The sequence below is a fragment of the Oenanthe melanoleuca genome, linkage group LGE22, assembly GCF_029582105.1.
Source record: "Oenanthe melanoleuca isolate GR-GAL-2019-014 linkage group LGE22, OMel1.0, whole genome shotgun sequence".
Classification (NCBI taxonomy): domain Eukaryota; kingdom Metazoa; phylum Chordata; class Aves; order Passeriformes; family Muscicapidae; genus Oenanthe; species Oenanthe melanoleuca.
This window is the reverse complement of record NC_079363.1, coordinates 2,664,314-2,687,013: the sequence shown is the minus strand read 5'-3', so window position 1 is coordinate 2,687,013 and position 22,700 is coordinate 2,664,314. Positions and strand designations below refer to the sequence as shown.

At 60.3% G+C, this 22,700-nt stretch overlaps 4 protein-coding genes and 1 long non-coding RNA gene across 6 annotated transcripts; 2 read left to right on the top strand and 3 right to left on the bottom strand.

Moving 5' to 3' along the window:
- Nucleotides 1-1,472: 1,472 nt before the first annotated feature.
- Nucleotides 1,473-3,785, bottom strand: LOC130265799 (chymotrypsin-like elastase family member 1). The gene is made up of 8 exons (XM_056515118.1): nt 3,431-3,785; nt 3,239-3,321; nt 3,046-3,146; nt 2,688-2,813; nt 2,467-2,603; nt 2,053-2,198; nt 1,709-1,858; nt 1,473-1,605 (listed from the first exon to the last, which is right to left on the bottom strand). The coding sequence occupies exons 1-8, from the start codon at nt 3,768-3,770 to the stop codon at nt 1,588-1,590; spliced, it is 1,101 nt and encodes a 366-aa protein (XP_056371093.1). The 5' UTR covers nt 3,771-3,785; the 3' UTR covers nt 1,473-1,587.
- A 1,482-nt stretch (nt 3,786-5,267) lies between these two features.
- Nucleotides 5,268-10,879, top strand: BIN2 (bridging integrator 2). Its single transcript, XM_056515103.1, has 11 exons — nt 5,268-5,391; nt 6,692-6,772; nt 6,882-6,936; nt 7,682-7,776; nt 7,868-7,963; nt 8,039-8,146; nt 8,239-8,324; nt 8,921-8,996; nt 9,276-9,358; nt 9,641-10,415; nt 10,696-10,879. Exons 1-11 carry the CDS (start codon nt 5,314-5,316, stop codon nt 10,780-10,782), a joined length of 1,620 nt encoding a protein of 539 aa, XP_056371078.1. The 5' UTR covers nt 5,268-5,313; the 3' UTR covers nt 10,783-10,879.
- A 325-nt stretch (nt 10,880-11,204) lies between these two features.
- On the top strand, nt 11,205-16,839 carry SMAGP (small cell adhesion glycoprotein). 2 transcript variants are annotated; one of them, XM_056515134.1, is made up of 4 exons: nt 11,205-11,285; nt 14,459-14,531; nt 14,623-14,697; nt 15,622-16,839. In XM_056515134.1, the coding sequence occupies exons 2-4, from the start codon at nt 14,501-14,503 to the stop codon at nt 15,783-15,785; spliced, it is 270 nt and encodes an 89-aa protein (XP_056371109.1). In that variant the 5' UTR covers nt 11,205-11,285; nt 14,459-14,500; the 3' UTR covers nt 15,786-16,839. The 2 variants fall into 2 exon arrangements, with proteins under 2 accessions (XP_056371109.1, XP_056371110.1); XM_056515135.1 differs by lacking the exon at nt 11,205-11,285 and adding an exon at nt 11,512-11,602.
- LOC130265821 (uncharacterized) lies at nt 16,235-17,526 on the bottom strand. Its single transcript, XR_008842684.1, has 2 exons — nt 16,929-17,526; nt 16,235-16,785 (listed from the first exon to the last, which is right to left on the bottom strand). It is a non-coding gene; the product is annotated as an uncharacterized LOC130265821 (long non-coding RNA).
- Nucleotides 17,527-18,450: 924 nt separating this feature from the next.
- Nucleotides 18,451-19,493, bottom strand: DAZAP2 (DAZ associated protein 2). The gene is made up of 4 exons (XM_056515159.1): nt 19,378-19,493; nt 18,888-18,968; nt 18,492-18,701; nt 18,451-18,454 (listed from the first exon to the last, which is right to left on the bottom strand). The coding sequence occupies exons 1-4, from the start codon at nt 19,491-19,493 to the stop codon at nt 18,451-18,453; spliced, it is 411 nt and encodes a 136-aa protein (XP_056371134.1).
- Nucleotides 19,494-22,700: the final 3,207 nt, after the last annotated feature.

The window sequence follows — 22,700 nt, the reverse complement described above, 5'->3', positions numbered from 1 at the left end:
GGAACAGGGACAGGAGGAGAGGGAACGGCCTCAGGCTGGGCCAGGGGAGCTCAGGGTGGACACCAGCAGGAATTTCTCCATGGAAAGGGTGGTCAGGCCTTGGAACTGCCCAGAGAGATTTGGAGTCCCCATCCCTGGAGGTGTCCAAGCAAGAACTGGATGTGGCACTCAGTGCTCTGGGCTGGAGTCAAATTTGGGATCGGTCATGGCTTGGACTCGATGATCTGGGACAGCTTTTCCCTCCTCAGGCATTCTGGGGTTCTGTGCTTGGTGTGTCGAGGGACACAGCTGGTGAAGTAGCTGGGTTTGTGTTTGAGATGAAGGTTGAGCTCTGGGTGGTACTGAATCAGTAAAAAGCAATATGATAGTGGATAAAGGTCCTCTAACTAACTAAAGTTAGAAGGTGGTGTGTTTATTCACCGGCGGGCGGCACTGGGGTCACCTCCAAAAGGCATGACCACTCTGAACAAGGTTCTTTGCCATCCATTTATTCCCCAAGATCTTACATTCCACACATATGCACAACCCCAGCACCTCCCACCCCAATTCGATATTAACATGAGGCTGTTAGTCCTTCACACATGTGCAATTCTGCTCTTGAATTGGCTCGGTGGTCTCGAAATGGGTCAGTGGCCTCAAAGGATGAAGGCAGGAGAGTCTTCATCAGATCTCAGTGACCCTCTGGCACGATCGAAGGCCTCGTGGTTCGTGATGCCTCCCCAGCTCCCTCAGCTGCTCCAGCCCCTTCCCCAGCTCTGCTCCCTTCTCTGGACACGCTGCAGCCCCTCCGTGTTTGCCTTGACGGGAGGGGCAGAGCCGGACCCAGCCCTCAGTGGCTGCAGCAGCGCCAGGTGCAGCCGCTGCTCCTGCGGCCAGCGCGGTGCTGGGAGAGCCACCTCGTCCTGCTCGGGTGATTTGTTCAGCAGGACACGACCACGGGGTGAGAGGAGCCCCCGCGGCCGCTGGATCGCTGCGGCAGGGTCAGTTCTGGGTGTGAACTGGTGTTTGGGGCACGCTGGGCTGGCGGATTGTCGCCGGGGGGTGTGGCGCAGCCGCAGGATGCAGCCGAGGGACGAGGAGGTGGCAGTCCCCGAATGTGACACGTCTCGTGGCCAGGGAGGTCAGTTTGGGGAGGGAAAGGGAGCAAGTGTCAGTGATCCTGATGGGATCGCCCCGAATCCTCCGTGTGCCCCCCATATTCCCAAGGACCATTTCCTCCCCGCCCAAGAAGCGGATTTGCAGCATTGTCCCCTTTTCCAGCATCCCACAGATGTTCGGGCTGCCCCGAGAGCTCGGAGCCGGCTCCTGCTCGCCAGGGCTCATCCCTGAGCGGTGAGGAGGAGGATGGGGAGGAGGAGGAAGAGGAGGAGGAGGAGGAGGAAGGCTGGTGTGGCAGCCGGGAGAGGGGGAGGATGTCGGGCCGGAGGAGGAAGGCTCGGCGGGCGCGGGCCAAGGCAACACGGAGACACAGAGACGGGAGGAGAGATTTTATTGCCGCCGGCTCGGGGCCGAGGAGGCCGGAGCGCGGCGGGGGGGAGTCAGGGGATGTCCATGGGCGAGGGGCAGCGAGCGCTGGTCCCGCTGCGCTCAGTTCTGGGCGATGACCTGGAAGGGAGAAAGGGCCGGGCTGAGCCGCGCGGGGCCGGGGCCGGCGAGCGCAGCCCGAGAGCGCGGGGCTGAGCCCGGCCCGGCCCGGCCCGGCCCTTACGCTGTTGATCCAGGAGACGTAGGCGGAGACGCGGGTGAACACGGTGGGTTTGCGGACGACGTTGCAGCCCTGGCTGGACACGAAGCTGGTGACGCCGTGCACCTGGTACTGCCCATTGACGGCGCAGTGCAGGGGACCGCCGGAATCGCCCTGGGGAGCGAGGAGAGCGTGAGCCGGGCACGGGGGGCACGGGGGGCGCAGAGAGGGCACAGAGGAGGGTACAGAGGGACAGAGGGACACAGAGGGACACAGAGGGACACAGAGGGACACAGAGGGACACAGAGGGACACAGGGAGCACAGGAGGGCACAGAGGAATAGGGGAGAGCGCGGGCCGCGGCCGGACCTGGCAGCCGGAGCGCACGCCGTCGCCGCCGGCGCACACCATGGTGTTCTTGACGGTGGAGCCCCAGTAGGACGCGCTGGAGCAGGTCTGGTAGTCCACGACGGGCAGGTAGGCCTGCAGCAGGACGCTGGACAGCTGCCCGTTGCCTGCACGGAGCGGGCGCCCGTCAGCGCCGCCCCGGAGCCGGAGCCGGAGCCGGAGCAGAGCCCGCGGCCCCCGCGCAGCCCCTGCGGCCCCCAGCGGCCCCCCAAAGCTCGGCACGGCCCCAGGCGGCGCTGGGCACCCGCGGGGCCCGAGCGCGGCCCCGAGCGCGGCCCCGAGCGGAGCCTCCCGCGGCCGCCGAGCGCTCCGGGAGCTGCCGCGGGCGCGCTGCGGGCTCGGGGCGATGCGGGGCGGGGGGAGCCCGGCACTCACTGCGGGTCAGGCCCCAGCCCGTGATGTAGCAGGGGTAGTTGTTGGGCAGGATGGTGCCCTCCTGGGGCAGCACCGCCAGCTGCACGGCGCCGTTCAGGGAGGCGTAGCCGTTCAGGCGGAACAGGGCGATGTCGTAGCTGCCGGCGACAGGGAGAGGATGTTACTCGGACCCCCCAAATCCCGGCCGGGCTCCCCCCACGTGCCCCTCCCGCGGGCGTTACCCGGCGGCCACGTTGTTGCTGTTCCAGTAGGGATGGACGATGATCTTGCTGACGCTGAAGATCTGCTCGCTGCCCTCGTTGGCGTTGAGGTTGTGCTCGCCGGCCACCACACGGTAGTTCAGGTTACTGCCCGCAAGGAGCAAAACCCCCGTCAGCCCAAAGCGCGGCCACTGCGAGCGTGCGCTGCCCCGGGACGGGCAGAGCGGGGAGAGGAGGCTCCCGCAGAAGCCCCACGGAGCCCCTGCCCGAGGAGCCCCCAGTCCCTCTGCGGGTCGGGGCAGCCAGAATTTCTGCTCGGGAAGGTTTGTGGGGGAGAGGAGCTCTGCCGAGAGGCAGGAGGGGTCCCCGAGGCGCTCACTTGTTGACGCAGTGGGCGGCGGTCATCACCCAGTTCCTCTGGATGAGGGAGCCCCCGCACGTGTGGTACCAGCCGCCCCCGGAGTAATACTGCAGGGAGACCTGGGGAGGGGGCGAGACACGGGCGGGGCTCAGCGCGGGGTCCCGGCGCGGGCAGAGCCCCGGCAGCGGCCGCGGGAGCCGGCGGGACGCACCTGGTAGGGCCAGGCGTGCGAGCGCGCCTCGGTGCCGCCGACCACGCGCTGCATCCCATCGAGATCCAGCTCGGAGCAGCGCCCTGCGGACAGACGGACAGACGGACGCCGTGAGTCGCCAGCGGGCTGGGGGTGGCTCCAGGGGGGTTGAGGAGGAGCCGAGGGAGGCCGAAGGCTCCGGGCGGGACTCACCGCACAGGGCGAGCGCGGCGAGGAGCACGAGCTGCAGCATCATCGTGGTGGAGCGCGGGGTCCGCGGTGGGACCGAGGCGCTGCCCCGCGGGCGCTTTAACGGGGCGGCGGGGGGCGGCGCGGGAAGGGCCCCAGCTGCGGCGGGCCCGGCCACGGCCTTGGCCCCGGTGCCAAAGCACACACGGGCCGAGGCCGCGGCACCGCGGGGACCCCCGAGCGCCCCTCGGCTCCGCAGCCCCGGCAGGCGCTGCCCCGGCCGCCACCTCCCGCTGCCCAGTCCCGGAGCGGCGGCTCGGGCTCGGCCCGGGCTCGGCCCCGGGGCCCTGGGGCGGCTCTCCATGGCCTCGCTCCGTGCCCCGGTTCCGAGGGTTGATCCAACAGCGGCTGCAGCCGCAGCGGCGCCGGGCTGGGCAAACGGAGGCACGAGCGGGGCGCGACCTTCAGCCCCTCGCCGAGCGCCCAGCACGGGCAGCGCCGGGGCACGACCGCTGCTCGGCCCCCCGGGACCGAGCTTGGTTTGATAGAAACCCTGGAGTTCTGGCCAACACTGCCTCATTTTTACCTCTTCAACTCCAAATTGAGGCTGTTTTTGGGGGAATTTTGGCTAATGAGGCACAGGCACAGGCAAACAGCATTTGGGGTCACGGGGGTCATGGGGTAAAAAATGACATCGGTTTGGCTTTAGAAATGCCGTGGGATTGGACAGATGTTGGTGAGAGAGAAATGGAGCTAGAAAATCGTTTCAAAGGATGTCCTTGCAAATAAGAGTCGATACTTTGGAGAAATAGAACCATGGAGGTGCAGTGCAGTCAAACCCCCGGGGGTGATTTTAGATGATTGGCTTTAAGGCATTTACAGCCTGATGTGACAAAAGCTGATAGGCCAAGAAAGGCTTTTAATGTCTTTTAATTAGGAAACAGGGGGCTTCTGATTGTGATTGCGTGAATTATAACATTTGTATTGTTTTACCCTTTATATGAGACTGAAAATGGAATAAAAGTTTTTTAAAACGCCTCTTGGTTGTCCCATCTCTGGGTCAGAAAAGGACAAAACCTGGCACAGGTCAAGAGAAATGAAGGATATGAAAAGCACCTGGTGCAGTTCTGCCCTTATCTGCAAGGAAAACATGAGATTTCACAGTTTGTTCTGTCAGCGTGGCAGAACCCCGTGTTTGGGGTCAGCGAGTTTGTTCTGTCAGCACCAAGGGCACGCGGAGAGGGACAGCAACGGCTCCACCCCCCAGGGACACCCCAACCCAAAACTGATCCCCCAGCTGTGGCACAAAGAGCTCCAAACTTGTTTTTGGGGTAAAAAGGGGGGATTTGTGGATTAATGAGATTTTTGGGGTTGACCCGTGCAGGACCAAGACGTGGACACCACTTGTGTCCCATCCAGCTCCAGATGTTCCACAATTCCTTGTTCCCATTGGTCCCTTCCAGCTCAGGATATCCCTGATTCCTTGAACCTGGACGCTTGGACAACACTCTTGGATTTTGGGGATCTTTGGGGCTGTTTTTGCAGAACCAACAGGTGACCTTTCTCATCCTCGTGGGTCCTTTCCGCCTCTGGTTATTCCATGATTTGCGAGGTCAGGATCCTTTTTGACAACCTTGAACACTGGGATTTTATCACCAGTGGATTTTAGGATTGTCCTGTGCAGGACCAGGCCCTCCCTCGATGATCCTTATGGATCATATCAATTATTTTTATGGGTCCCTCCCAGCGCTGGATCCTCCCCAGCCCCCCAGCCCTGTAGCGCAGCCCCTGCAGGAGAATTTTGGGGTTCTGGGGGTTCCGGGGTGCGCAGCGGATGCTGCCTGGCCTCGCCTCCAACTTCCTCCATCAAAAGCCTCCAACGGCAGCCGCGGGGCCGCGCCGGGGCCATGGCCGAGGGCAGGAGCGGCAGCGCCGGGCTCTTCGCCAGGCAGGTCCAGAAGCGCTTCAGCCGCGCCCAGGAGAAGGTACGGAGGTGCCACCCACCCCCAAACCCCGGCTTGGCCTGGATTCGTCCTCCTTGTCCGCCACAGTGCCCCCGGGGTGGCCCAAACGGCACAGCTCAGCTGCCTCGGGTGCTCAGGGGTGGGAATTTGGGGGATCCGGGTCAGATCATGCTTGCTCCAAGGCTTTAAAGGATGGCACCACCCAAAGCTCCCCAAAATGCTTCGGCTTCTCTAGTGCTGGGGGTTTTCCACCCAAAGCGCCTTGCAGAGGAGATGGGGGGCTGCGGGGTGCTGGCAGAGGGTCCCTGGGCTGGCTGTCACTGGGGGTCCCCAGCAGGACCCGCCGCTCGGGGGTCCCGGGGGTGCTGGTGAGACCGGCCCCGCGGGAAGGGAGGGGGAAGGGCTGCGGAAGCGGCACGAGCAGCGCGATCCTCGCCTGCTTCGGGGCTCTTCGGGGGGGCCTCGTTCCTTTCCTCCCCCCAAAAAGCAGCTGCGACTCCCCTTTTGGGGGTGACACAAAGACCCCCCTCAAACCCTCACCCTGCCGGGTTTCCTGGCCGGGGCTTGGTGCTAAATTTGACTTTCCCACGGCTCAATCACCTCTGGCCAGGCTCTGGCTGCTTCCTGCACGCAGCAAATCTCCCTCCCAGCCGCTGCCGGCCTCTTCCCGGGGGACCAGCCTCTTCCTGGACACCCCAAATCTCCCTCTGACCCTTCCTGGACACCCCAAATCTCCCCTGACCCAGCCCCAGCCTCTTCCTGGACATCCCAAACCTCCCTCTGACCCTCCTGGACATCCCAAATCTTCCCCTGACCCAGCCCCAGCCTCTTCCTGTGGGGTTCAAGCTGTTTGTGGACACCCCAAAAGTCCCTCCTGCCTGGCCCCAGCCTCTTCCTGAGGGGGCTCAGCCTCTTCCTGGACACCCCAAATTTCCCCCATCTGCTTCACTCATTTTCCAGAGGGTCACCCTCTTCCTGGGCACCCCAAATCTCCCTACCCAGCCCAGCCTCTCCTCTCTCCTTCAGCCTCAGACCCTCCTCACCCTCCTCGTGGTGTCCCTGTGCCCCACAATCGGGACTCGGCGTGTTTTGGGGTGCACAGGACTGCACCCACAGCGTTTATTGGCACCCCAAAATTCACCGTTTTCCTGAAAAAAATAAAAGCACCAGGGGACACAGAGAAATTTTGCATTTCCGCATAAATCCTGCCCTGCCTGATCCTCGCAGCCCCTCGGGGGGTTTTGGGGGGGTCCAGGGGTGACCTCGGGGTGTGTGAGGGGGGAGGGAGCTCTTCCCTCTTCCCTCTTTTTTTCCATCACAGGTTTTGCAAAAATTGGGCAAAACGGTGGAAACCAAAGACGAACAGTTCGAGCAGAGCGCCTACAACTTCCAGCTGCAGCAGGTGATGGGGGGACACGGGGACACTGCGGGGACATTGGGGACACCCCGACAGAACCCCGGGAGCCCCAGGGACAGCCCTGACCCCCCTCCCCGCCCCCCGTGTTTTGCAGAATGAGGGGCACAAACTCTACAAGGACCTCAAGGGGTTCGTGGGAGCCGTGAGAGGTGCGGAACCGGCCGGGAACGTCCCAGGGAAACCCGGGAACAGGGAGGGACCGGGGCGGAGCCAGGATGATAAATAGGGAATAGCAGAGGAAAGAAATCATGCTTATAATAAATAGATTATTAATAAAAATTAGTATTACATTTAAAGAAAGAATAAATAAAAAATATTGAGGATAAATAGATTGTAAGGTACAAATGGATAATGAAGAGAAAATAGATAATAAAAATACTATACCTGGGATAATAAATAATATATATGAGATATATATTATATACGAGATATATATTATATACCTTACATATATCACATGTGCAATATATTTTTAATATCTCATTATGTATTAAATACATATGGGACAATAAAGAGATAAAAATAATTGAGTGATAGTGAAGAGATAAAAGCAATAGAGATAATGAAGCGATTAAAAATATTTATATGAAAGAAATCTTTAAGATAAAATAACAATATGAATACTGTATGTGGGATAATGGATAATAAATATGTGTGGGATAATAGATAATAAATACATATGGGATAAATATTATACATGGGATATTAAATAGGAAAACAGTACATATATTATCTGAATACATATGGGATAATAGAAACAATAAATCATTTAAAATTACACACCCGGGCTAATAAACAGCGACAGACAGCAGTGAATAAACCAATAACGACAAGGACTAAATGAATGAATTAATAATTGAATAAATGGCGGCGGTTAATGACGGGTTCCCGCAGTGATGCACGAGAGCTCCCGCAGAGTGGCCGAGACGCTGCAGGAGATTTACAGCCCCGAGTGGGACGGGCACGGGGAGCTCCGAGCCATCGCCGAGGTGGGCGCTGGGTGTCCCCGAGGGTCCCCCGGAGTGCTGGGGGGGTTGTGGGGTCCCGGTGTCACCGCTGTCCCTGTCCCTGTCCCCCCAGAGCAATGACCTCCTGTGGGATGACTACGAGGCGAAACTGGCCGACCAAGCCCTGCGGCTGATGGAGAATTACCTGGCCCAGTTCGGGGACTTTAAGGTGCCCACCTGCGCTGTCGGGCGGGGCTGGGGACCGCGGGGACACGGCGGGTCCTGGCTCACCTGTCCCCCCCAGGAGCGCATCGCCAAGCGGGGCCGAAAGCTCGTGGACTACGACAGCGCCCGGCACCACCTGGAGGCTCTGCAGAGCGCCAAGAAAAAGGACGAGGCCAAAATCGCCAAGGTTGGGGCCCCCGGGACGCCCCCCACAGCCCCACGTGGGGACAGTCCCCGGCCGTGGGGACAAAGCCACGGCCCCCCTGTCCCTCCCCGCAGGCTGAGGAGGAGTTCAACAAAGCCCAGGCCGTGTTCGAGGACCTGAACAGGGACCTGCGGGAGGAGCTGCCGGTCCTGTACGGCAGGTACGGGGCTGTCACGGGGCTGGGGACAGGGAGGGGGCTCGGGGACATTCGGGGGACTGGGGACACCGCGGGGGTTTGGGGACATTCAGGGGGCTGGGGATACTGCGGGATTTGGGGACATTCAGGGGGCTGGGGACACCGCGGGGGTTTGGGGACATTCGGGGGCTGGGGACACCGCGGGGGTTTGGGGACATTCAGGGGGCTGGGGACACCGCGGGGGTTTGGGGACATTCTAGGGGCTGGGGACACCGCGGGGGTTTGGGGACATCACGGATCGGGGGGTTCGGGGACCTTGTGGGACTGGGGGGAACTTGGGGGGGTCTCTCCTCAAAGTCCACCCTAGGGACACATCGGGGGGCCTGGGGGACATCGGCCACGGAGGCCTGTGACAGTGGGAGGTGGCAACTGCACGGCAGGGGCGGGGTGGCACTGACGGGGACATTCCCCTTCTGGGCGGGGTCTGCGGGACTCAGCGGGTGGGACTGAGCACCCCCAGACCCCTCCGGTGTCCCCTCCATGGACACCCCCAGACCCCTCCGGTGTCCCCTCCGTGGGACATCCTGGGACACCCCCGATCCCTCCGGTGTCCCCCGCAGCCGCATCGCCTGTTACGTCACCGTTTTCCAGAACATCTCCAACCTCCGCGACGTCTTCTACAAGGAGATGAGCAAGGTGGGGAGGGCACCCCAAAACACCTGCCCGGCCCCGGCAGCACCAGGTGTCCCCAGGTGTCCCCAGGTGTCCTCGGGTGTCCCCGGGTGGCTGTGCCGGTGCCGGGGCCCTTCCCCACCCCTGCAGAGTCCTTGCTCTTCATTTCATTCATTCATTCATTCAGAGCAGCCCGAGGGTGTTCGGGGTGTCCCCAGGTGCTGGGGGCTCTGCTGAGCCCCCGAATGATGAGGGCCACCTGGGGGGGGTCCCCTGAAGTGCTTCTGTGTCCCCCCTCCCCAGCTCAACCGGGACCTGTACGAGGTGATGAGCAAACTGGAGAAGCAGCACTCGAGCAAGGTGTTCATCATCAAAGGTGTCCCCAGGTAACGGCTGCGGGAGGTGAGGGGACAATTCGCCCCCAACCCCCACAGACAGGACGGAGGCTCCGGACCCGAAGTCCCGGGGCGGGCGGGCTCTGCCAAGGACGGGCTGAAGGTGTTTTTGGGGGGCCTGGAACTGATGGGGGTTCTGCCAGATGGGGACGCATCGCCTGCAAGCTGGGACGGGGACACCCCGAGGATGTTGGGGACACCCCGAGGATGTTTGGGACACCCCGAGGACGTTGGGGACACCCCTGGCTGACCCCCTGTGTCCCCCCATCCCAGTAACCGCCGCTCGCTGGTCATCTCCGCGCCCGTGAGCCCCCCGGCCGTGTTCCCCTGCCCGGACAAGGCGCCCGTGCTGGACGCGGAGGTGACACCGGCGTCCCCCGGCGGGGACAGCGCTGCCCCCGATGCCAACGGGGACCTGGGGGCGGCTTCCCCCGGGCCCCCCCCGGCTTCGCCCGCCAGCGGGGGCTCCCTGGACACGGAGTCGGTGTCCAGCGAGGAGACCGCGGAGCCGGGACCTGGCCGCGACAACGAGCAGGGGACATCGGGGACAGTGTCGGTGTCCAGCGAGGAGACTCCGGAACCCGGCCCCGGCAGCGAGCAGGGGACATCGGGAACATCGGGGACATCGGGGACAGCGTCGGCGTCCAGCCAAGAGACCGCGGAGCCCGGCCCTGGCCGCGACAACGAGCAGGGGACATGGGTGACAGTGTCCAGGGAGGAGAGGGTCTCCGACCCCGGCTCTCTGTCCCCTGCTCAGGAGACATCGGCGACAGCCGCGGAGCCGGGGGGTGACAGCGGAGCGCGGGGGGGCGCCGAGGGCATCGCCACCTCCCTGGCGTCACTGATTTTATCCGAGGCCATCGCCCAGGCCACCGGCACCTCGTCACCAGGAAAAGCCGCGGAGCCGGCAGGGGACAGCACGGCCAGCAGCGCCCGGGGCCGCTCCCCCAGCACAGCTGTCCCCCGCCGTGTCCCCGGTCCCCCGGAGCCGTGCCAGCTCGGCGGGGACACCGAGCACAGCGCGGAGGTGGCGGATGCCGAGCCGCAGGTGCGCGAAACTCGGCTGGGAGAGCTCTGGGGGGCGGCGGGGTGGGAGAGGGGAAACACCCGGGGGATTCCCGGCTGGGGGGGCCCTGGGGACACCAGGGCGGGTTTGGGGACAAGCCCAGCCCGTGGGACACCCTCGGCTGAGGTGGGGCTGGAGCTGCCCCTCCCCGGCCCCCTCTGGATCCCCAATCCGGGCGGGTGCGGCGGGAGGGGGTCGGTCCCTTTTGGGTAGGATTTAAGGGAATCACGAGGCCCCGGTGTCACCCCCGTGTCTCTCCCAGGGCTGTTCCGCGACACCGGAGCAGGACACGAGCCGGGACCCCTCAGACCCTTCCCAGGATCCCCCCGAGTCCCTCAGCGCCCTGTGACCCCACGGGAAATGCGGCGTCTTCCCCAAATTTATTCCCCAGAATGCATTTCCCAGCCCCCATCCCCCCATAAATAAAGATGGAAGAGGAGGCAAAATCCCAAATCTCCATCTGGGACTGCAGAGAGGTCCGGGGGATCCCCCCGGCGGATTTGGGGTGGCTGAGGAGTGGAGGGGGGCGGTTGGGGTTTGTCACTCTCTCCCCCCCACAACGCCCGTGACTCAGGGAAAAGCCGCCGAGTCTGTTCCACCAGCTCCCGGAAAATGCGCCCTCATGCAAAAAAAAAAACCCGAACACCCCAATTTTCCCCTCCCGTGATGCAGAATTCCCCCATTCCCAATCTCCGGGGTGATGGGTTGTCCCCGCAGCCAGCGAGGGGTTAACGGGGGAGGAATCCTGGGGCTGGATCCTCATTCCAGCCGAACTGGAAAGGTGAGGTAGGAAAAGGGCAACGCCTTCACCTGGGCAAGGCCTTCACCTGCAGCCGCACATGGTGCCGGCAGGTAAGAGCTGCACGAGTGGGACCTGGAGCCCGGGATGCGCCCCGAAATTCCCGTTCCCTGGGGGGCTGCAGGGATTTGGGCACGGGGGCAGCCGGGCCCTGCAGAGAGGGACGGGACTGCAGCTGCTCTGGGCTGAGTGTCGGGGCTCGGCCGGGCTTTTCCAGCTGGATTTGGGGTGGGAGGGAAGGGAAGAGGCCGGATCCTGCCACAGGGAGAGGCTGAAAGAAGGAAATCCGGCAGGAAAGCTGAGGGGGAAACAGCGGGAGCAGCGGGCTGATCCCGGGGGATCATCCCAAAGTGACGGAGAAGAAACGAGGGTGAGCAGCAAATCCCGCCCTCCCCCTGCTGGGGAGGGGATCGGGGGCTGGGGAGGGGCTGCTGAGCGCCCCCAAAGGAAACCTGCGGGGATGGTTTGCTGATCCCATCCTCCACCCGCCGGGAATGGGAGTGGAAGTGGGATGGGAATGGGGAATTATTCGGGGCTTGGCTGAGAAGGCGCTGCCAAGCACCCCGAAAAAATCCCCGTGGGGATGGTTCGCTCCTCCCGTCCTCCGGGCACCGGGAACGGGCACGGGAGTGGGGCTGGGGACAGGAATGGGGACAGGAATGGGAATGGGGACAGGGATAGGGACAGGCATGGGGCTGGGGACAGGAATGGGGACAGGAATGGGGACAGGGATAGGGACAGGAATGGGGACAGGAATGGGGACAGGAATGGGGACAGGAATGGGGATGGGGACAGGAATGGGGACAGGGATGGGGACAGGGATAGGGACAGGAATAGGGAATGGGGACAGGAATGGGGACAGGAATGGGAATGGGGACAGGGATAGGGACAGGAATGGGGATGGGGACAGGGATAGGGAGAGTATTGGGGCTGGGGGCAGGGTTACGGGCAGGAATAGGGATAGGGACAGAAATGGGGACAGTATTGGGGATGGGGACAGGAATAGGGACAGGCATGGGGACAGAAATGGGGACTGGAAAGGGGATGGCGACAGGAATAGGGGCAGGGATGGGGACAGGGATGGGGACAGGAATGGGGACAGTATTGGGGCTGGGGACATGAATAGGGACAGGGATGGGGATGAGGATGGCAGGGCTGCATCCCCAGCGCTCCTCGAAGGAGTTTTCGGGACCGGAGCCGGCTTTGGTTTCCCCTGGGAACGGCTCCGGCGCCGCTCGGCCGGAGCGCAGGAATGAGGAACGTGAGGGGTTTTCACAACCCTGCTTTAAAACCACGGAATTCCGTGGGGATGCAGCGCGCTGGGAATGATTCACCGCCGCTGCCAGCCCCCCTCTTCCGGGCTGGAGCCGAAAATCCCGAGGGTTTCCGCGCTGGGAAGCGGCGGATCGGGACCGGGATCTCCTTCCCACGGCCCCAGAGCGGAGCAGGGGGATCCAGGGGAGCATCCACCCCCAGGAGCTCGATGGAAACCAAACCTTTCCCTCGGGTTAAACTGGGTTTAAACCCTTGCGGAGTCCCAGGATTCCAGTTTTTGGTGCCGGGGCACAGAACTGGTTCGTGTTTCCCCAAGACTCGGAGCAGCTCCGGTTCCGCCCAGCGGCGCCTTTTCCTCCTCTCCTTTTCAATCCCGGCATCTCTGCGGGAAATTAGACCCGGTTCTAGTCCGGAGCCGCCCGGGAGCAGCAGCTGCTCCGTGGGAAGGTCGTTTTGGGAAAGGCCCAGAGCCCGGAGGGATCCACAGCAAAGCCGGGTTTAATGAAGGGTTGGGTTAACGCAAAAGCGGATTTAAAGCAAAACAGGACTTCAAGCAAAACTGTTTGAAGCAAAACTCGGTTTAATTCGAAGTTGGGTTTAAAGCAAAACCGAGTTTAAAACAAAGCTGGGATTAAAGCAACTCCGGATTTAATGCAAAGCTGTGTTTAAAGCAAAATCGTGTCTAAAGCAAACTGATTTTAAATGAAAGTTGGTTTTAAGGCAAAATCATGTTTAATTCAAAGCCGGGTTTAATGAAAAGCTGGACTTAAAGTGAAGTTCGGTTTAAAGTGAGTTTAAAGCAAAACCAAGTTTAAAGAACAGCTGGGTTTAACATAAAACTGGACTGAAGTAAAACCAGACTTAAGGCAAAATTGTGCAGGAAATGAAATCGGGTTAATGCAAAGCTGGGTTTAAAGCAAAACAAAAACTAAATTGAAACCGGATTAGAACAAAGCAAGGTTTAAAGCAGGGCTGGTTTTAAGCAGAACTGGTCTTACAGCAAAACCAGGTTTAAAGCAAAGCTGGGTTTAAATTAAAGCTGGGTTTAAAGCAGGGCTGATTTTAACTAAAACTGAGTTTAATGAGGGGGTGGCTGCTGCCAGCCCGAGCCCGAGCCCGGCTTTGCTGCCCGGGGTCCCCGCCCCTCCCTGTCCCTCTGCGGGGAGGGGAGAGTTCCCTTCCCGAGCTCCTGGGACCCCGCCCCAATTCCTCCCCGAACCCAAATTACTCCCCCAGCCCCAATTCCCGGCTCTCTCTCCCCCATCCCCAATTCCCGCCTCTCCCCCAGCCCAAATTCCCGCCTCTCCCCCAGCCCCAATTCTCTTTTTCTACCCCATTCCAAATTCCCGGCTCCCCCCAGCCCAAATTTCCCACTCCCCTCTCCCAGGCCCCAATTCCCGACTCCCCCAGCCCCAATTCCCGGCACGGTCCCGCCCCGCTCCTGCCCCGCGGCCGCGCTCCCGCCGCTCCATTTCCTCTCTTTTTAAAACCCCCAACAAATGAGATTTGATTCGCTCCCGACGCGCTGAGTCACGGAATCCCGGAGCCGCCCGGCCCCGAGCCCCGGAGCCACCGCGGGGACACTTTGGGGGGTCCCGGGGGTCCCCAGCGGGCACAGCCAAGGTGGGCCCGGCAATTCCTGGTCCCGGATTTCGGGTATTTTCAAGGACTTTTTTTAGGCGTTTTGAAGTTCTCAAAATTTAGGAGTGAATCCAGTCGGGGGCTGGTTTTCCCTGCTCCGGCTCCGACCCCAATCCCAGTAACACCAGTGCGTTACTGGTGCTGCACCACCTCCCTCGCGAGGAGCTTTTCGGGGCAATTCACGACTTTTCTCCCTATTTTTGGCGGAGCCTCGCCTGGAAGGAGCCGCCTGAAGGAGGGGTCTCAGCCCCAGCTGAGCTCAGGTGATGACTGAGCGGGAATTCACCGCTTTTATCGCTGTTTTTGGCAGCTCTGAAGGACCCCAAACCCTCACCTGGAAGGAGCCGATGCGATGGAGGGAGCTCAGCCCCACCTGAGCGCAGGTGAGCACCTGGAGCCGCTTTTCCGGGCTCCTGCCGCGTTCCCCGGCCGGCTCAGCCCCCCTCACCTCCCTCTCCCCCTGTCCCGAGGAAGACCTGACCACCCCGTACCTGGGGAAGGCTCCCACCCCCCCCGGCCATGAGGACGCCGACACCGCCGTCATCGCAGGTGAGGCCGCTCCCCTCCTCATCCCAGGACCCTAATTCCCACAAAACAGCGTTTCCCACCTTCTGTCGGTTGTCGGAACGGGGTAACGCGTCAGTTAAAAATGATTTTTTGATAAATGCAGAGGCACAAAATCAAGTGATGCTCTGATGCTTCCAGGTGCCCCCCTTGGCCGTGGGTTGTCCTCGGTGGGAATTATTATCTGTCTTTGCCTTTGCAAAATTTGCCACCTTATCTTAGGAAGCTTCTAATTTTAATATGAAAGCACCTCTGGAATTATCTAAATTAGCTAAATAAGTCAAGTAGCCCGCAAGTAATATAAGTCTCAAAATAATTAAGTTTAAATAGTTTGTTTAGCAAATTAAAAGTTAGCGTCATAAATAAAGTTTTTTTAGTGTTTCATAGTGCCTTGCTTTCTCCATGCATTTAACAAATAATTAATAAGTCTATTTAAAAAATCTTTATAGCTCTAAGAGGAGGGGGAGGTGTTAGACTCAGTGAGTCAGGGGTCTCTGAATTCTTCAGGGAGAAATCAGAGCTCAGGGATGGAATTAAAACTTTTGGATGAATTAAAGTATATTAAGACTCTCTCACATAAAGCAGACATTTAAGTAGAAGCAAGTCAGTAATTTTAGGGTGAGCTCTGATGCTTTTAGTAAGTGAAATGTTCTCCATTGACCAAGGAAGGGCCGCAGCTGCTCGGCTTTCACCAAACACCCGCCCAAACACCTGAGAAGCTTTTTCAGCTTTAGATTTTGGCAGGCATTGCTGACTTTTGCTGCTGATCTGCCGCTGAATTCAGGCTTTTTTTTTTTTTTTATTACCATTAATATTTGGTTTAATGCTATTGCAAATACAATGAAGCTCAGAATGAGGAGGAAACAGGCAGCAGCAGATCTCACAGCTGCTGGCCGCGCTTCCCCGCAGTGGTGATCACGCTGGTGTTCCTCACGCTGCTGACGGTGCTGCTGGTGATCGGGATTTACCTGTACAGGAACCAGGGCTCGTATCGCACCTACGAGCAGCCCGAGCCCGACACGGCCCCGCGGGAGGAGGCGCCGCCCAAGGACAAGGAGGAATATTTTATCTAAGGACACCCCTGGCATCCACAGCGGTCCCGAAATTCCCCGGACTCGGGGGTCTACACGGATTTTCAGGAGTTAGGATGTTCCCTGAATTCCCTGACATCGGGGATCTGCCCCAATCTCCTGGAGTTGGGGGTGCACCTAAATATCCCGCAGCTGAGATCTGCCAAAATTTCTTGGAGGTGGGGGATCTTCCTAAGCTGGGAATCTGCTTAAATTCCCTGCAGCTGGGGCTCTACTTGAATTTCCTGGCATTGGGGTTCTGCCTAAATTCCCTGGATTTGGGGATCCACCTAAACTGGAAACCTGCCTAAATTCCCTGGGGCTGAGGTTCTGCCTGAATATCCTGGAGCTGGGATCTGCCTGAATCCGCTGGAGCTTGTGATCTACCCGAATTCCCTGGAGCTGAGGATCTACAGGCTGGTTTTAGTTGGTTTGGGTATTTTTTTTTTCCACTTAATTTATGAAGCCAACCGTGGAAGGAATATGTGGGTGCCTGAGTGCAGGAAAAAACCTAAATACTCCCCCAAAAATAATAACCCCGAAAGAGGAAGTTCCCAACCCAGCAGGAAAAAGGAAAGAAATGAGGAAACCCCCGGCTGGCAGCAGCCAAAGGGGTTCTCAGAGGCCCAACAGAAATCTGTTAGTTCGTTTAAATTTTCAAAATAATCTTTATTTTTGGTTTTTAGTATAAAAACTGCACAAGTTCAGTGCAGCACAGGGAGCCCGAGAGCCAAGCTCGGGAACAGTCAGGGATGGTCACACACACAGAGGACACGGATTCAGATTAAAGTGAAATGTTACAATAAATAGAGTCCAATCTGAGCTCTTTCTTCAGCAAACAACCCAAAAGAAGGAAAACGCCCGACAGAGGATCCCTGGAATGCTCCTCCCGAGCTTGTGGAGGTTTGGTTATCAATGCAGGCACGAGTCACTGCTAAACACATCCATCAAGCCATTCATAAAATCCACCACACATCCCATTCACAAACCCTCCAATAAACAGCTCATTGATAGCCCCATTGATAACCCCATTAATAATAAACCCATTGATAATAAACGCATTGATAACCCCATTGACTAACCCACTGATAATAAACCCATTGATAAATCCACTGATAATAAACCCATTTATAACCCACTGATAACCCCATTGATAAACCCATCGATAATAAACCCATTGATAAACCCTCCAATAAACAGCTCATTGATAAACCCACTGATAATAAACCCACTGATAACCCAACTGATTAACCCACTGATAACCCCATTGATTAACCCACTGATAACCCCATTGATAAACCCACTGATACCCATTGATTAACCCATTGATAACCCCACTGATAACCCCACTAATAAACCCATCGATAACCCCCAAAGCAGCCGGGGGCTGTTCCTGCCGTCCCCAGGGGTGCAGCCCTGCCGGGGGGTTTAAGGCTCGGCCTGAGTTAGAGCCGAGCCTTTGCTAACGGAGCTCGGGCTGGGCCCGGCCCGGCTGCACCGGGAGGATCCCCGGGAGCGGCGGCACGGCCCAGCACCGGCCACGGCTTTGATTAGAGCAAAGTGCAACAATCCACTGGAGAGGGTCAAAACTGCCCAGGGGGGTTTTGGGAGAGAAAGGTGGGAGGGGGTGAGGGGGTGTCCAGGTGTCCTCCCACTGCTGGGAAGGAGATTTTTGCTTTTGGGAAGGGACCTTTGCCTCTGGAGAGGAGATTTCTCTCTGTTCTCTACCCCAAATCCACCTTTCCCGAAAAGAAGGGAAACCTGGATGGGTCCAGCAGAGCAGAAGGGAAACCCCGCCCCAGGGCATAATTAGGCCATTAATTAATTAGAGCTGAGTGTAAATGAGGACGGGGCAGGGCTGAGCTCACCCCTCGTTGTGACCGACCCCCCCTCCCCGTCACCCACTCGTGTCACCTGCACGGGGCCTCGAGGGGTCCCCAGACCCTGCACAGGTACCTGGGGGGAGGGGCAGACGGGTGGGGGTCCCCCAAACCCGCCCCCCCCTCACCAGAAGCCGCCCCCAGCCCCCCCCAGGAAGCCCCCCTTGGGTGGGGGCAGCAGGACGGCGGCTCCGGGCAGCGGCGGGGGGCCCGGGGGGCACCCGGGGGGCGGCGGCTGCAAGAGACAAACGGGGGGGACGGTCACTGTCACGATAGGGGACAGCGGGGTCACTGTCACGATAGGGGGCAGTCAGTGTCACCACAGGGGACAGCGGGGTCACTATCACCACAGATCCTCCTGTGCTCCCTGAGATATCGCTGGTGTCACCTGTCACCTGTCCCAAACCTTCCCACCCAATCCCAAATCGCACAGATCCACCTGTGCTCCCTGGGACGCTGCTGGTGTCACCTGTCCCAAATCCCACAGATCCACCTGTGCTCCCTGGGACGCTGCTGGTGTCACCTGTCCCAAACCCCCCAGCCAATCCCAAACCCCAAATCCCACAGATCCACCTGTGCTCCCTGAGATATCGCTGGTGTCACCTGTCACCTGTCCCAAACCTTCCCACCCAATCCCAAATCTCCCAGATCCACCTGTGCTCCCTGGGATATTGCTGGTGTCACCTGTCCCAAATCCCACAGATCCACCTGTGCTCCCTGGGACGCTGCTGGTGTCACCTGTCCCAAATCCCACAGATCCACCTGTGCTCCCTGGGACGCTGCTGGTGTCACCTGTCCCAAAGCCCCCAGCCAGTCCCAGATCCCAAACCCCAGACCCCCCCCACTCACCGGGATGCTGCCGGTGCCCCCCGCCCCCAGCCCCGCCCCCAGCAGCAGGGTGGATCCAGGTGGGCACACCTGGCCCAGCGGGAAGTAGCCCGCGGGGCAGCCCAGAGCCCCCGGGGACAGGTACAGGGACACACCTGGGTACGCTGGGGGGGCCAGCAGCGCCCAGGGGGACAAAGCTGAGCCGGTGGAGCTGCAAAAACAGCAAGTCAGACAGGTGAGACAGGTGAGATCCCACATCCAGGTGCGCATCCAGCACCCAGGGGACCCACACCTGCCTGGGGGAGCAGGGAATCACCTGGAGCTCACCCCTGGGCGTTAATGGGGTTTGTTTGGGTCACTGTGGGCAGGTAAACACCTGGCCAGGTGTCCCACCTACCTCGGGGTGCGCAGCCGCAGGGGCTGGGTAGGGGGGCGGCAGCGGCAGAGCCGGGGAAGGAGCGCTGGGCTGGGAACGGCCCTGGGGGGAGAAACGCGTCAGGAGATGGGGTTTGGGATTTGGGGGTCTGGGGTTGGGGTTTGGGATTTGGGGGTCTGGGGTTGGGGTTTGGGATTTGGGGTTTAGGGTTTGGGACCCAGCCCAGAATCACCCTGCTGGGAAATGGCATCGCCCCCGCGCCCTGCGCCCCCCCAGGGCATCAAACCCCCGTTCCCCCCGTGCTACTGCCCCCCCCAGTGCCCTCCCAGTGCCCCCCAGGGCATCAGCCCGGCCTCGGTGTCCCCCCAGCGGTGTCACCCCCTGCCCCCCGAATGGCTCCTCCCCCTTGTGTCCCCTCCCATGGTATCTCCCCCCCCCCGCCCCTCCCATGGTATCTCCCCAGCCCCGCCCCCGGGTCAAACCGAGGCTGAGCACGCGTCTCTATGGCAACCCTGGCCCCGCCCCCGGCCCCGCCCAGCCCGCGCCCTTAAAGGCGCCGCGCTCGGGGCGGGGGCTCCGGTCAAACGGGCCCGAGGGCCCCGGGCCGGCCGCGCCTTTGCCGTTCATGGCGGCGGCTCCCGAGTCACGGCGGGGGGGGAGGAGGAGGAGGCGGGGGCGGCCCGTGGGGGAGGGCGCGGGACGGGGCAGGGAGCGAACGTCGTGACGTCATCGCGTTCGGGGCGGGGCCGCGCGCTCTTAAAGGGGCCGCGGGAAATGGGAAGGGGATGAGGGAGGGTCCCGATGGGGGCGGGGTCACGATGGGATGGGGGGAAATAATGAATTAGTACAAAATCATATAATTATGTATTAATATATATTTAAAATAATATATAGTATAATATGAATATATGCTAAAAATATTCATATAAATACACGATACATAGCATAATAGTATAATATATCAAAAATTCAACAGATGTTGATAAAATAATATATAGTACATAAATATATATGGTGTGTATCACATATATAAAGCTATATAAAAATAATCCATATATCTTTGTACATTAAAGAGCCCCCTTGGGTTGGAAAGTCCCCCCTGAACGTCCCAAATTCCCGATTTTTTGGCCATTTTCGAGCTCCCATTTCCAAGACTCCGATTTCTCCTTTTCCGCCCCATTTTCCTCGGGCTCCGTCCCCAGAGCCGGGGGAGCCGCTCATGAATAATTCAGCAGCTGCTCATGAATATGCAAATGAGCTCCGGCTGCTGGGGCGTGCTCATGAATAATTCATGAGGGGGAATGGTCCTCACCTTCAAACTGCGCAGAAACGGGAAAAATAATAATTTCATTTCAAATGGGACCAGACCCGGCTCAGAGACCCCCAGACCCGTTTAGGGACCCCCAGACCCCTTTAGGAACCCCAGACCCGTTTAGGGACCCCCAGACCCCTTTAGGAACCCCAGACCCATTTAGGGACCCCAGACCCGTTTAGGGACCCCAGACCCCTTTAGGAACCCCCAGACCCCTTCAGAGACCCCAGACCCCATTTAGGAACCCCCAGACCCCTTCAGAGACCCCAGACCCGTTTGGGGACGCCCCTCCCCCCCAGCCCCCCTCAGCCGAGCCTTTGTTAATTAAAATCCGCCCCCCCAGCCGAGCTGTTTTCCTTTCCCCGTCCGCAATCTATTAGCGCTTATGCAAATGTATGCAAATGAGCCCGGGGTTTAACTAGCGGTGGGTATTTAACGATTCCTATTAAATATTCATAATCACGGCAGCGCGCATGCAAATGAACCCGGCAGAACCGGGCCGCGGCCGCCAATAACAGGTGCGCCCGGGCTAATCAGGATATTAATGAATATTAATGATTATTAATGAGGAGGGGTCGCTCTGGCTGTGGGGTCATTAATATTCGTGCCCCCTCCCTTGTCCCCTTTGTCCCCTCTCGTTTGGGGGGCTCTGGGATTTGGGGATTCGGGGTTTTGGAGGGTCTGGGATTAGTGGTCTGGGATTTTGGGGGGTCTGGGGTTTGGGGGGGTCCTGGCACTTCGGGGTCTGGGGTTTTGGGGGGTTTCTGGGCTGGGAAGTTCTGATTTGGGGGTCTGGGGGCTGGAGGGGGGTCTGGTTCAGGTACCTGGGGGGGGTTGGGGTCCCAGGGCTGAGGGAGCCTCTGCAGCTCGGGGGTCTCTGGTTTCCGGGAGTTCCTGGGTCTGGGGGCGCTCCTGGGGTCTCTGTCCCGGGGGTCCCGGCTCTTGGGGGGTCTCAATCCCGGCTGTTTTGGGGTCTCTGTCCCGGCTCTTTGGGGTCTCTGTCCCCGCTGTTTTGGGGTCTCTTTCCCGGCGGTTTGGGCGTCTCTGTCCCGGCTCTTTGGGGGTCTCTGTCCTGGAGGTCCCCGCTCTTTGGGTTCTCTGTCCCGACTCTTTGGGGTCTCTGTCCCGGCTCTTTGGGGGTCTTTGTTCCGGCTCTTTTGGGGTCTCTCTCCCCGCTGTTTTCGGGTCTCTGTCCCTGCTGCTTTCGGGTCTCTGTCCCCGCTGTTTTGGGGTCTCTGTCCCCGCTGTTTTGGGGTCTCTGTCCCGGCTCTTTGGGGTCTCTGTCCCGGCTCTTCGGGGTCTCAGTCCCCGCTGTTTGGGGTCTCTGTCCCCGTTGTTTTGGGGTCTCTATCCCCGCTATTTTAGGGTCTCTATCCCGGCTGTTTCGGGGTCTCTATCCCAGCTGTTTTGGGGTCTCTATCCCGGCTCTTTGGGGTCTCAGTCCCCGCTGTTTTGGGGTCCCTATCCCCGCTGTTTTGGGGTCCCTGTCCCCCCTCTCCGGGGTCTCCGCGGCGGCGCTCGCAGCGCCCCCAGCGGCCGCGGCCGGGCTCGCCCCTGCGGCAGCGGCCTGCGCATAAATTATGTTCATGACGCAGCAGCCCCAAAACCCCGGCGAGAGGCGAAACCCCCGCGCGGGGACCCCCGCGGCCCCGAGCCCCCCCTAAACCCCCCAGACCCATTTCCCCGCCGCTGCCGCCGGGGGGTCCGGCCGGGCGCGGGGTCCCGGGGCCGCCCCCCGCCCCTTTGTGCCGCCGCCGCCGCGATCGCGGGGACCCCCCGCGTCCCCCCGGGGTCCCCCCGCAGCCCCGACCCCCGGCCGGGTGAGTGCGGGCGCGGGGCGGGCGGGGGGCGCGGGCCCGGCGCGGTGAATATGCAATGGCGTCATTAGCATAATTTATATATTTATGATAAAGAGCGCGGGGGGGGCGGGAGGGCGGAAAACGGGGGGGGGGGCAGCGGGATTTGGGGGGGAAAGGGAGGTTTGGGGGGGTTGAGGGCGTTGAGGGGCCGGGGGGGAACTGGGAGAACTGGGAGGAACTGGGAGAAACGCGCAGGGACTGGGGGGGGGGGGGGGCGGGGGGGGGATTTTGGGGGTGCCAGGGGGGTCTCGGCTTTGGGGGCATCCCTGGGGAACCCCGGAATTTGGGGGGGGGCTGGAGAGCCCCGGGACAGGAAAAGGGGGGGCGGGCAGGAGGATTTGGGGGTGCGGGGGGTGGGGACAGTTTTGGGGTCCTGGGGGGGAATTGGGGAGAACTGGGGGGACGCGCTGGGGGGGGCGGAGGGAGCAGAGTGGGAGTTGAGGGGGGGGCGCACGAGGGGGGCGTCCCTGGGGGCATCCCGGAATTTGGGGGGGGTCCGTGAGGGGGGGATGGGAGAGCGGCGGGGCAGGGAACGGGGGTGATGCCCTGGGGGGGGAGGGGTGCGAAAAGGGGTTTGGAGCTCTGGGTTAAACTGGCGGGAAACCTTGGCTGGGTTTTTTGGGGTTTTTTGGGGTTTTTTTGGGGTTTTCCCTGTGCTCCCTC

Bases quoted from the DNA above. Each gene is read 5' to 3' on its own strand.
- BIN2 (XM_056515103.1), top strand. From the start codon at position 5,314: ATGGCCGAGGGCAGGAGCGGCAGCGCCGGGCTCTTCGCCAGGCAGGTC. The intron at 6,773-6,881 runs GTGATGGGGGGA...CGTGTTTTGCAG, and splicing joins ACAACTTCCAGCTGCAGCAG to AATGAGGGGCACAAACTCTA. The intron at 7,964-8,038 runs GTGCCCACCTGC...TGTCCCCCCCAG, and splicing joins CCCAGTTCGGGGACTTTAAG to GAGCGCATCGCCAAGCGGGG.
- SMAGP (XM_056515134.1), top strand. From the start codon at position 14,501: ATGGAGGGAGCTCAGCCCCACCTGAGCGCAG. The intron at 14,532-14,622 runs GTGAGCACCTGG...GTCCCGAGGAAG, and splicing joins TCAGCCCCACCTGAGCGCAG to ACCTGACCACCCCGTACCTG. The intron at 14,698-15,621 runs GTGAGGCCGCTC...GCTTCCCCGCAG, and splicing joins CGACACCGCCGTCATCGCAG to TGGTGATCACGCTGGTGTTC.
- DAZAP2 (XM_056515159.1), bottom strand. From the start codon at position 19,493: ATGAACGGCAAAGGCGCGGCCGGCCCGGGGCCCTCGGGCCCGTTTGAC. The intron at 18,969-19,377 runs GTTGCCATAGAG...TTCTCCCCCCAG, and splicing joins GGGCCGGGGGCGGGGCCAGG to GGCCGTTCCCAGCCCAGCGC. The intron at 18,702-18,887 runs GTAGGTGGGACA...CTGTTTTTGCAG, and splicing joins CTGCGGCTGCGCACCCCGAG to CTCCACCGGCTCAGCTTTGT.
- LOC130265799 (XM_056515118.1), bottom strand. From the start codon at position 3,770: ATGGAGAGCCGCCCCAGGGCCCCGGGGCCGAGCCCGGGCCGAGCCCGA. The intron at 3,147-3,238 runs GTGCGTCCCGCC...CCCCCTCCCCAG, and splicing joins CGCACGCCTGGCCCTACCAG to GTCTCCCTGCAGTATTACTC. The intron at 2,604-2,687 runs GTAACGCCCGCG...TGTCGCCGGCAG, and splicing joins AGCAACAACGTGGCCGCCGG to CTACGACATCGCCCTGTTCC.